This window comes from Salmo trutta, chromosome 22, assembly GCF_901001165.1.
Source record: "Salmo trutta chromosome 22, fSalTru1.1, whole genome shotgun sequence".
NCBI lineage: Eukaryota > Metazoa > Chordata > Actinopteri > Salmoniformes > Salmonidae > Salmo > Salmo trutta.
The window spans coordinates 31752750-31765897 of NC_042978.1; the positions used below are offsets into that span (position 1 = coordinate 31752750).

At 43.0% G+C, this 13148-nt stretch overlaps 2 protein-coding genes across 3 annotated transcripts in view; one reads left to right on the forward strand and one right to left on the reverse strand.

Moving 5' to 3' along the window:
- The window catches only part of evi5b (ecotropic viral integration site 5b), a 61579-nt gene extending 58178 nt beyond the window's left edge, over positions 1-3401 (reverse strand). For both annotated transcript variants that reach the window (XM_029707730.1, XM_029707727.1), the window contains exon 1: positions 3174-3401. The gene's annotated coding sequence lies outside the window, so the exon portion shown is untranslated. The remainder of the gene's footprint in view (positions 1-3173) is intronic.
- Positions 1772-12554, forward strand: LOC115158970 (60S ribosomal protein L5). Its single transcript, XM_029708397.1, has 9 exons — positions 1772-1787; positions 7817-7944; positions 8602-8671; positions 8829-8944; positions 9383-9517; positions 10196-10398; positions 10956-11133; positions 12054-12142; positions 12393-12554. The coding sequence occupies exons 1-9, from the start codon at positions 1772-1774 to the stop codon at positions 12493-12495; spliced, it is 1038 nt and encodes a 345-aa protein (XP_029564257.1). The 3' UTR covers positions 12496-12554.
- Positions 12555-13148: the final 594 nt, after the last annotated feature.

The window sequence follows — 13148 nt, forward strand, 5'->3', positions numbered from 1 at the left end:
CAATCAAGTTCATATTTATATCAAAAACCAGCTTTTTACATTAGCATGTGACGTTCAGAACTAGCATTCCCACCGAACACTTCCGGTGATTTTACTAAATTACTCACGATAAACGTTCACAAAAAGCATAACAATTATTTTAAGAATTATAGATACATTACCCCTCTATGCACTCGATATGTCCGATTTTAAAATAGCTTTTCGGATGAAGCACATTTTGCAATAATCTAAGTACATAGCCCGGCATTACAGGGCTAGCTATTTAGATACCCACCCAGTTCAGCCTCCACCAAAATCACATTTCCTATAAGAAAAATGTTCTTACCTTGCTTGTTCTTCATCAGAATACACTGCCAGGACTTCTACTTCAATAACAAATGTTGGTTTGGTCCCAAATAATCCATCGTTATGTTCCAACAGCGACGTTTTGTTCGTGAGTTCTAGAATGCTTCTTCGCGGTGTCGCGCATGGCGCATTGGCGTGTCAAAAATGTCTAAATATTCCATTACCGTACTTCGAAGCATGTCAACCGCTGTTTAAAACCAATTTTTATGCCATTTATGTCGTAGAGAAGTGTTAATATTCCGACCGGGAGTATGCATTGAGCCTAAACAGCCGAATAAAATTTCTCCTCAGAAGCGACTCATGCACGCGCATCATTGAAAGGTCCTCCGAGCATCCACTTACAAAAGGCGATAATATATTTCAACCTGAGGTTCCCTCGTAAACCTTCAGTTATTTCGCGGGCTCTGAGAGCCTATTGGAGCCCTGGGAATTGTCACGTTACAGCTAAGATCCTTACTTTTCAATAAAAAGAGGTAAGACGCACGACTCCTTGTCAGACAGGGTACTTCCTGCTTGAAGCCTTGTCAGGTTTTTGCCTGCCATAGGAGTTCTGTTATACTCACAGACACCATTCAAACAGTTTTAGAAAATTCAGAGTGTTTTCTATCCAAACCTGAACAATAATATGCATATTCTAGCTTCTGAGTTGGTGTAGGAGGCAGTTAAAAATGGGAACATATTTTTTCCAAAATTCTCAATACTGCCCCCTATACCAAACAGGTTAAAATGAGTATAATGGCTGGATATGACTTTGGGAGTTTCAGTACAAACAAGAATTTGACACGCCTTCACTTGCATTAGCCTACTTTATTCCAATATTTTCATCCTTCAGTTAACTATAACTAAGGTGAGTTTTCCGCTTTTTCTAGGCCCAATGACTGTTCCCTCACTCCGCAGCCAGCCGCCTCCGCTGCACTGTTCTCAACACCAGTTTAAATAAATATAGCATACTGTTATCTAGAAATCTTTCTTTTCTTTTTTTTCCCAGGTTCAGGCTCATTTAATTTCTGTGATCTCCGACCAGGCCTGGGCTCAGGCTTCAGGTCACCGGGCTTGGGTTGAACTGGGATTGAATTTTCAGTTCTGATTAGAACTCTAAACTGCATTCGGGTCTTGTGTGCAGTCCGGCATTGTCAATTATGCATGTGCTTTGTGTGAAGCAAATACTCTAGTCTAAAGGCTTCCATGTAACAACCTGTTTAGATGTGCTGTTTTATTTTTTGCCAATCTGCTGCTGCACATGTGTATTTCGTGGAATTACATTAGCGCTACATTGGTGAAAAATGTAAACTAATTTCCTGGGTCTTGTCATTTCATTTTTTCGGGAAATGTGAAGAGTTGTCCCTCTCCCGGGATCCCAGTGTTAATCGCTTCTCTCCACTACTCCTCCTAGCCAACAAACAAGCCAAGAAATCACAGAGGTTACATGGCAGGCCTGGACTGTAAGACAGCAGGACAGAGCAGCATGTGATTGTATTACAAAGCGCTTAACCTTAATGTCTAAAAACAGGTGTGCCTGTGAGGAGTAGTTTCCTAGTGTTATCAACTAGGCAAGGTCTAAGCTACGAAGTGGTAGAATAGGGTGGGTGACATTTTTTGTCTTTAGTCGATCAGTGATATGAAAAAGGAGGAAGAAACGTGTGTCAGCTAGCTACAGCATTACTAACTAACACCCAGCATAGCAACAGATGACTGCATGCCTGGATCAGCAGTTAAGTGGATCATGCTGAAAGGGGATCTTCAGCACCCACTACGTCCCAAATTGCACCCTATTCTCTAAATATTCCACTACTTTTGACCATACGGTTCTGGTCAAAGTAGTTCAACATTTAGCAAATATGGTGCCATTTGGGACATACCCAGAGAGCTAGGGTTGAGGAGTGTTCCTGCATAGTGAGATTGCAGCTATGTTTACTTCTAAGGCTCAGATGGAAACAGTGGGGGTTATAGAAACATTTCAGCAAAGATTTAATCTAGCACCTATGATGAAAATCCCTTGGTGTGCTTACATTCCATGAAAAGTAAACAAGCTAAAAAAGGCGAATGGAAAATCAATGTCCTTGGCTGGCCCTACTGACACTGACTTATTTCTCACTGTACACAAAGAATTGGATGGCAGTACAGTAGAGGTAACAGTTGCAGTTCTCTCTCTCAGCCAATTACTTAAATTACAGGAGTTTGTCATCCAGGAAACCCTCATTTGAATAATTTAAAAGACCCCACATGGAAATTGACTGTGGTGGACTAGAAACAGATTATCTTCAACTAGATATGCTGTCTCAAAAGTGTAAAACGATTAGCAAATAAAATATTTCAGTTCCACCATTGTGTGACTAACGTTAACGTTACTATGACAGTAAAACGTAACTAACGTACAGCAACTGAAATGTGTTTAACGGGGGTTGTTTCTACAGTCATTATAAATGAGGCGTAAGTTTGTTAGCTGTCCACGTTATAACTAACTTTCTGTTAAAGTTCATTGGATGGCTACAGGATTCAGTAAACAGTTTGCATGAAGTTCAACTAGCAATGATTTATGAATTCATAGCTAACCGTTGAGCATATATTCGATGAGCAAACAGCTTATGAAAGTTGCTAACGTTAGTTAGATTGCTAGCTTAGCTTGTTGTAATACCTAAACAACTACCTATTTGGCGACATAAAAAGCCTAACTGAAATGCGGTGCCCTATATATCAACATACCAAACACATGATTAGCTCCAGGCTAATTCCAAACACTTTAACGTTAGCTAGCTAGTTACTGTAGTTGTTAGCCAAAGCAACAGCTCCTTGCTCACAAAAAATAAAAAAGTCTGAACCGCGCTTACCGTGCCTAGTCGCGTTTTCAATCCTGCGAGATAAACATTAACTTTCCATTGACCAAAGTACAACTGCACAGACTTGCGCAATTGAATTTAAACAAGTTCAATAGCCTGGTTTCGGATTTATTTTTAGGCCGAGTCTGCTAGTTAGCTAGCTGATTCCACCAGGCAACAGCTCCACGTCCAACCAACCCATCGAGCCGAATACGTGTACACAAATCGAGTGCCAGCTCGTGCCAACAAAAGGGCAGCTCCAATGTTTACATCCACTGTACAGAGCATGCGTCACGTCAGTCGACCTCAAAAACCCAACTACCGAAAAATAGTACACTACTACTGCCATCTACTGTTTATTTTATTACCGTACACTTAGCTACAGTTGTTTAAACAAGAAACCTTCAAGTTCCTTGATCAACTCTTTGACCTCTATATTAACTCCATCAGCTATAGCTAGGTTTTTGTCAACAGCCTTTTGAAAAATGTATCAAGTTCATGTCTATTAGTTCTTGTCAGCACACAACAAAATACACTATCAGAGATTATAAACTGGGTGGTTCGAGCCCTGAATGCTGATTGGCTGACAGCTGCGGTATATGAGACCATATACCACAGGTATGACAAAACATATATTTTTTCTGCTCTAATTACGTTGGTAACCAGTTTATAATAGCAATAAAGCACCTCGGGGTTTTGTGATATATGGCCAATATAAGGGCAAAGGGCTGTATTGGCCACATACTACACCCCCTCGTGCCTGATTGCTTAAATATAGACCCATTTGATAATTCTGTATCATACTTTTCATGTCATTAAAAATAATCTAAACAATATCATATAATACAATATAAATCAAATCAAATTGTATTTGTCACATGCGCCGAATACAACAGTAAACAGTAAAATGCTTACTTACAAGCCCTTAACCAACAATGCAGTTTTAAGAAAATACCTACAAAAAAATATTAAAGTAAGAGATAAGAATAACAAATAATTCAAGAGCAGCAGTAAATAACAATAGCGGGGCTATATACAGGGGGTACCAGTACAGAGTCAATGTCAATGTGCTGGGGCACCGGTGTCTAGGTAATTGAGGTTATATGTATATGTAGGTAGAGTTTTTAAAGTGACTATGCATAGATACAGGTCTTGGATGGCAGGAAGCTTGGCCCCGGTGATGTACTGGGCCGTACGCACTACCCTCTGTAGTGCCTTGCGGTCGGAGGCCAAGCAGTTGCCATTCCAGGCAGTGATGCAACCCGTCAGGATGCTCTCAATGGTGCAGCTGTGAAACCTTTTGAGGGTCTGAGGACCCATGCCAAATCTTTTCAGTCTCCTGAGGGGGAATAGGTTTTGTCATGCCCTCTTCACGACTGTGTTGGTGTGGTTGGACCATGTTAGTTTTTGGTGATGTGGACACCAAGGAACTTTAAGCTCTCAACCTGCTCCACTACAGCCCAGTCGATGAGGTTGGGGGCGTGCTCGGTCCTCCTTTTCCTGTAGTCCACATTCATCTCCTTTATCTTGATCACGTTGAGGGAGAGGTTGTTGTCCATGCACCACACGGTCAGGTCTCTGACCTCCTCCCTATAGGCTGTCTCATCGTTGTCGGTGATCAGGCCTACCACTGTTGTGTCATCAGCAAACTTAGTGATGGTGTTAGAGTCGTGCCGGGCCGTGCAGTCATGAGTGAACAGGGAGTACAAGAGGGGGCTGAGCACACACTCCTGAGGGGCCCTTGTGTTGAGGATCAGCGTGGCGGATGTGTTGTTACCTACCCTTACCACCTGTGGGGCGGCCTGTCAGGAAGTCCAGGATCAAGTTGCAGAGAGAGGTGTTTAGTCCCAGGGTCCTTAGCTTAGTGATGAGCTTTGAGGGCACTATGGTGTTGAATGCTGAGCTGTAGTCAATGAATAGCATTCTCACATAGGTGTTCCCTTTGTCCAGGTGTAAAAGGGCAGTGTGGAGTGCAATAGAGATCGCATCGTCTATGGGTCTGTTGGTTCGGTATGCAAATTGAAGTGGGTCTAGGCTTTCTGGCGTAATGGTGTTGATGTGAGCCATGACCACCCTTTCAAAGCATTTCATGGCTACAGATGTGAGTGCTATGGGTCGGTAATCATTTAGGCAGGTTAACTTAGTGTTCTTGGGCACGGGGGAAGTATGGTGGTCTGCTTGAAGCATGTTAGTATTGCAGACTCAGACAGGGAGAGGACGAAAATGTCAGTGAAAGGGCCTCCCGAGTGCCGCAGTGGTCTAAGGCACTGCATCGCAGAGCTAGCTGTGCCACTAGAGATTCTGGGTTCGAGTCCAGGCTCTGTCACAGCCGGCTGCGACCGGGAGACCCATAGGGCGGCGCACAATTGGAGAAAAAGGGCCAAAAATATTAATTATAAAAAATTATAAAATAAATACAATTGTCAGTGAAGACACTTGCCAGTTGATCAGCGCATGCTCGGAGTACATGTCCTGGTAATCCGTCTGGCACTGCAGCCTTGTGAATGTTGACCTGTTTGAAGGTCTTACTCACATCGGCTGCGGAGAGCGTGATCACACAGTCGTCCAGAACAGCTGATGCTCTCATGAATGTTTCGGTGTTACTTGCCTCGAAGCGAGCATAGAAGTTATTTAGGTCGTCTGGTAGGCTCGTGTCACTGGGCAGCTCTCGGCTGTGCTTCCCTATGTAGTCTGTAATAGTTTGCAAGCCCTGCCACATCCAACGATCATCGGAGCCAGTGTAGTACGATTCGATCTTAGTCCTGTATTGACACTTTGCCTGTTTGATGATTCGTCGGAGGGCATAGTGGAATTTCTTAGAAACTTCCAGGTTAGAGTCCCGCTCCTTGAAAGCGGCAGCTCTACCCTTTAGCTCAGTGTGGATGTTGCCTGTAATCCATGGCTTCTGGTTGGGGAATGTACGTACAATCACTGTGGGTACGACTTCCTTGATGCACTTATTGATAAGTCAATGACTGATGTGGTATACTCCGCAATGCCATCGGAAGAATCCCGGAACATATTCCAGTCTGTGCTAGCAAAGCAGTCCTGTAGTTTAGCATCTGCTTCATCTGACAACTTTTTTATAGATTCAGTCACTGGTGCTGCCTGCTTTAATTTTGGCTTGTAAGCAGGAATCAGGAGGATAGAATTATGGTCAGATTTGCCAAATGGAGGGCGAGGGAGAGCTTTGTACGCTTTGTATCTCTGTGTGTGGAGTAAAGGTGGTCTATAATTTTTTCCTCTGGTTGCACATTTAACATGCTGACAGAAATTAGGTAAAACTGATTTAAGTTTCCCTGCATTAAAGTCCCCGGCCACTAGGAGCGCCGCCTCTGGATGAGCATTTTCCTGTTTGCTTATGCCGGTATACAGCTCATTGAGCGAGGTTTTAGTGCCGGCATCAGTCTGTGGTGGTATGTAGACAGCTATGAAAAATACAGATGAAAACTCTCTAGGTAGATAGTGTGGTCTACAGCTAATCATGAGATACTCTACCTCAGGCGAGCAAAACCTTGAGACTTCCTTAGATATCGTGCACCAGCTGTTGTTCACATATATGCATAGGCCCCAGCCCCGTGTCTTACCAGAGGTTGCTGTTCTATCCTGCCGATGGAATGTATAACCCGCCAGCTGTATGTTCTTAAATGTCATTGTTCATCCAACATATAAACCAGCGTTCATATAATAACACCTTGTGACGTTTATTTTTTCTCTGTAAAAGAATATGTTCCTATTAGTTGTAGTCTACTAAAGCCAAGAGTAACTGCAAAGTACTGGAAGCCAATCACTACAGCACAAACTCACCTGTGGCTCATTGTTGCCTCTGACAGTAGTATCAATTCCACGGGAAGTTTTGGAATGTTGCTGTCTAGAGTGGATTACAGCAAACATGTCACACTCAGAGGGGGTGAAAGAGTAATCTTGGTTAACCCAGAAGTAAAATCGATGCAGAATCTGCCCACGGGAGATTAGTGACAGGGATACTATTCAATGTCAGACAGAAGATGTTGAAATAAAGGTTCACTGTAAGCTGTCCAGCTCAGACTAAAATAAGCACTTTGCCTTTTTTAAAACAGGTGAGAATGAGGTTAATGGCAGAACCGACTATCATGATCCACATAAGAACAAAAGGTCATCAAACAAACGTTTCTGGTTTTACATGGAAATTCCAGTGCTTACAAACATATCATATTTCTTATATCAGCCACACCCTCGTCTGTCTTAAAAAAAACACTGACTTAAGACTCTTGCTTACACAATACTGTCTACTATGGAATGAAAATCAGACATAATTACAGAAAAACCCTCCCTTTGATGTCCCATGTGTCTTCTATACAACATCCTTTGGGTCTGTTGTTTTAATTATTAACATGTTCCTATTGCAATGTTCATTTTTATTCAGTAGATGTTCATAATATGCATGCACACACAGCATGGCACAGTCACAGTGTGATGTAATTTGTGTTGTAGGACACTTTGCAAATGCCTTCAATAAAAGTACTTGGAGGGTTTATTACAAACCCTCAAAGGAAAATCCCTCAGTGATGCACATTTTTTACCATGTACTGTTGTTGGAGCCATCTTATCACCTGGTATTGACATTGTCCACCCTATACAGTAGAGGGCAGTGTAGCATTTGTCGTACTCTAAAGCTACATCCTGCGACACGCTATTTACGCAACATGCGCAATGCAAACTTCCTTTTTCTAATGCAGCGGAGTCAAATCCCCTGTCTTTGACTCCAGGCTCCTGGTTAAGGAGACAGAAAAGACTGAAAATGGTTAGTAAAACGCCAAAATATGTTCCTACATACATATATAAGACATCAGATATGTGTTGTGTGCAATCACATGTTTCAGATGATTTTGAAAGCCATAGATGAAGATGGATTCCGTCCAGTTACCTCTCACGGGGGTCTATCAAACGTGGCCTAATGGCCGCCTGAATCAGTTCATGCTTCCTGTAGCTCTAGAGATCTTCTTAGCGATTTGTTACATTGTCTGTAATCAAGTCCAGTGATGTGAATCGCTAATAAACATGTTTGCAGTGTTGCCAAAGTCAGAGGATCGAAATTAAAACTAGCCCGAGGCTAGTACTTTTCACACCGGCTGGCTAGTAGAAAATGTGGTCAACTAGTTCGACAGTTGGTGAAATAGTTTTTTCATATATCGCATGGTACAGATTTTGGACCGGGATAGGAAAATGTGGTCAGTGCCCAAAATCCATCCCTGTGCTGAACACCGCAAAGTAGTGCTAACTAACTGCTAACTAGCCCATCAGCGAAGATGGGCCCAAGACTTGGTGTAACAATGTCTGACAGTTTAGCCACATAAAATCAACTTTCAGTGCAGCATGTGTAACGTTAGGTCTACTTTGTCTGTTGACAAGTAGCCAGGTAGTTGTACCGACATGCTAATTGGGTTACTGTCTTTTATAGGGTTTTGTAAAAGTGGTGAAAAATAAGTCCTACTTCAAGAGGTACCAGGTCAAATTCAGGAGGAGGCGAGGTAAGGGATTTCTAAATTGTCAAAATTATTTGTTTTAGCACGTGATTGGAGTTGCAAATGCCATGACTGTCTTGATATTTCCTTTCACACTAAATTCCCTATTAATTCCATTGATAAACCTCCATCTCACTGACTTTGGTATCCTTGTTCTGCATAGAGGGAAAGACTGACTACTTCGCCCGTAAGCGCCTGGTCATCCAAGATAAAAACAAGTACAACACACCCAAATACAGGATGATTGTCCGCTTCTCCAACCGGGATATCGTCTGCCAGGTAAGATGGGGGGGGGGGGGGAATTACCAGAATGGACAATTTATTTAGCAGAAACTTTTCTAAAGCAGCTTACGATTGACAGTAACACATTCATCAGTAACACACAATTGACAGTTACACATGTGGCCCATGTTAGAGTCAAACCCACAACTGTTGCCACCTGAGCACCATGCTCTAGTCCAGTTTAATCCACCGAGCAAAATTTGGAACTGCATTCTCGGCTCAATTCAACTAGATTGACCCCATTCTCATATGTCTCATGACGCTTTGATTTGAGGTAATCTGAGATATCTCATGACGCTTTGATTTGAGTTAATCAGAGATGTGCCATACTATGAGGGGTTGGTTACCAGAAATCGGCGCATCACGTGATATTGCCTTAAATGTTGTAGACTATATTGTCATTATTTCTCGTGTTACTTATGTGATTTGCTCCAGATTGCCTATGCCAAGATCGAGGGGGACATGATCGTGTGCGCTGCCTACTCCCACGAGCTGCCCAAGTACGGGATCGCCGTGGGTCTAACTAACTACGCAGCAGCCTACTGCACTGGTCTGCTGCTGGCCCGCAGGGTAAGATCAGCTCTCATACACCCCTGCTCTGACCTGATGCTCCCTCCATAGTTTTGTTCAATTTGCAGCACTATTAGTTAATGGGTATTCTATGTTTCTACCCTGTTAATGAAAGCTGGCATTTCTCAACATTGCTCGTGCCATTTCCTTTCCGCAAACCTTGTTTAATCTTTTACACCTTGAACTCATTTCTAAGCTATTGACATAACTCTGGATCGCGTTCTGGATTGTTTGTTATAGAGATGCCATGATTCCCTGTATTACATGAGAAGTATGTCTGTTCTGGATCTGAATGGCCAAACAATCCTGTTGAACCATGCTTTTCTTTTTGCTCATTGTGAGGAATTGGCAGTTACAGGCGAAAGGCCACCTGTCAGTTTGACTTGATCCACTTGTTTAGCAACTGACTGTAATATAATATGCCATTTAGCAGACACTTTTATCCAAAGCATCTTAGTCATGCGTGCATACATTTTCTACATTTGGGTGACCCTGGGAATGGAACCCACAATCTTGGCATTGCAAGCACAATGCTCTACCAACTGAGTCATACAGGACCTCTGCTTTAGCCACCTACGGTGTTTCTTTCTTGCTGAGCGAGAACACCCTACCAATGTAGTCAGCTTGGCTTAATACTACAACAGATTTCTCCAATCCTGTTTTTGTCTTCCCCTCCAGCTGCTGAACAAGTTTGGCCTGGACAAGGTGTACGAGGGACAGGTGGAGGTCACTGGAGATGAGTTCAACGTGGAGAGCATCGACGGTCAGCCAGGTGCGTTCACCTGCTACCTGGATGCAGGGCTCGCCAGAACCAGCACTGGCAACAAGGTTTTCGGAGCCCTGAAGGGGGCTGTAGATGGAGGCCTGTCCATCCCCCACAGGTAATTACACTTTCCCTGGTTTAAGAACACGTTTTTGTAGCCAGGGGCCGTATGTATCAAGTGTCTTGGCGTAAGAGTGCTGATTTAGGATCTGTTCCCCCCCCGTCCACAATCTTATTCATTGTCATTGAAAAGGCAAAACTGATCCTAGATCAGCATTCCTACTCTTGAGGCACATGATGCATACACCCCCAGGTCAAGATTTGTTTGTATACATCACACAGATCTGGGACTAGGCAAGTACTTCTGAGGTGGCCAGGATCTATGTTTTGCTTGATGATGATACACTTGAGGCTGAGTGAATTGTAGTTGGTCCTTCATTTGCCCAGGTTGATGTAACATGTCCTGTTTCAAGACGGGGCTGAGAGCAATATGAATCAGTAGTTTACCAGCCAAATGTTATGTTCTTGGTGTTCTGCGATCAATCATTTCATATGGCATTAGTGAAACTATTGGTCTTAGTGCACTGCCTATAATCCTCAGTCAATATGACTGGGTCAGTACTCCCTTTCTGGCTGACATTGTCTTGTCCCCTCTTCCCCTTCCTTTCTCCCAAGCACGAAGCGCTTCCCTGGATATGATGCGGAGAGCAAAGAGTTCAATGCAGAGGTCCACCGCAAGCACATCATGGGCGTCAATGTGTCCGAGTACATGAGCTATCTGATGGAGGAGGATGAGGACGCATACAAGAAACAGTTCTCTCGCTTCATCAAGAATGGCGTTGCCCCTGATACGGCAAGTTCAAAGTTCACTCTGAACTCATTGTGATGTATCGGGAGGTGCCTGCCAATACATGTCTATTAGTTAAATTAGACCACAGCTGGATGGTTACGTGTTTATCTGCACAGGTAGCCACTTGGGATTGTATCACACACCCAGTTCTACCCGGTTTTCACTGAACCAAACTAAACCTGAGCTAGCATGGTTAGCTACTACTGCTCTGTTCAATTCTTAGGCCTCGTGCCTGTAAGCATACTGGGGATCATATCAGCTTATGATGCAAATAAATTCTGAAGGGAAAGTTGTGCTGAATCCCAAACCAGTCCCTTCCCCATGGCCCTCCATTTGCGTGTTCACGGAGCCCTATTTAAATGTGGAACATGAATTGTCATTCAAGTCACCCGTGTGTCCTGAAGTTAATGGTTTAATTTAATTCCCTCATCACTTAGGATGTCTCCACTTGGAGTTGTCAGCAACACGTGACACCAGAGTGCCCTCAAAACGATTTGGTAGGGGCGAGGGCCTGGTTTGGGATTCTGCGTTAACTTACTATTCAATGTTCTCTGATCTACAGGAGGGGAAAGTCTGTAGTAACTGCTGCTTGATGATGATGCACTTGAGGCTGAGCAAATTGTAGTTGGTCCTTCATTTGCCCAAATTGATGTAATCAACGTTTCAAGACGGGGCTGAGAGCAGCACAGTTAATACATTTGTCACATATGTACGAGTCCTAAAATACAACTGACAAATGTGACATCCAACTCATTCCTATTATCAACTGGATGTGTAAAGTGTGTAGAGTAGAAACTATACTGAATCAAGTCTGCATCCAGCAGGAGCCTCTGTACAATTGCGTTAATATGTATTTGGTCTGTGGAATTTCCTTTATTTACTCACTCCACATGGTACTAATGTTTGCCACACTTGTCTCGCAGGTTGAGGAGATGTACAAAAAGGCCCATGCTGGCATTCGTAACAACCCAGTCCACGAAAAGAAGCCCAAGAAAGAAGTCAAGAAGAAGAGGCAAGTTGATGAGCAATTTTGGCTATTTTCTATTGGAATGCAGTACTTACTACTGCGTTGTTGGTTTTCATGCTGTTATGGTAAACTTGACTAGATGATCATGGTCTGAGTTGGGGTCAATTCCATTTCAATCTACCTCTTTGTATTTTAACATAACACATTTCAGTTTACTTATTGAATTGTCCCCAACCCTGCCCTTGGCATTGTAGTCATGTTAATGTAGTAATTCTGACATGTTTGTCTCCCCCAGGTGGAACCGTGCCAAGCTCTCTCTGGCCCAGAGGAAAGACCGTGTTGCTCAGAAGAAGGCCAGCTTCCTCAGGGCTCAGGAACAGGAGGCTGCCGACAGCTAAACTCTGGTCCTAATGATGTAGGGACAATTCTTTGTTCTAATAAATCTACAGAAAAAGAATAGCCTCTGTCTGTTATTGGTTTACCCCTCTATTATAGAAGCTACTGTTTAAGTGGTTGAGATGGTGTAGAATTGGACATGGAACTGATTTACTTACTCCTCTGAAGTGTTGGCTAGTCTCTTGATTCAAAACCATCCACCAGGGATATTCAAATATGAACCTACAAGTTCTACTGCTGATTTCCATTCGTTCTCTCTAATCGGGAACTTATTTAGACCTGGGACACCAGGTGGGTGCAATTTTATCTGGAAGAACAAAAAACAGCAGTACGCCGACCTAGCTCGATTTGAATACACCCGCTATAGACAGTGTTCAATGCCGGTTTTAAATAGATGTTGAGGGAAAGTTGACAGTGGAATACAATTGGCATTGTTTACTAGAAATGTACAATGAGTCTAAACATTACACAAATGAAGGGGGAAATTAACCCCTTCCCCTCAATTTGTAAAGCATTTTTACCTGACGGTTAGATTGTCCCTCTATATACAAACGACATTCAACAATTTCACAGAATTATACATAATCTGTCAATTGAAATGAATTCATTAGTCACTAATCTGGCTTTCACATGACTGAGCAGGGGTACAGTCATG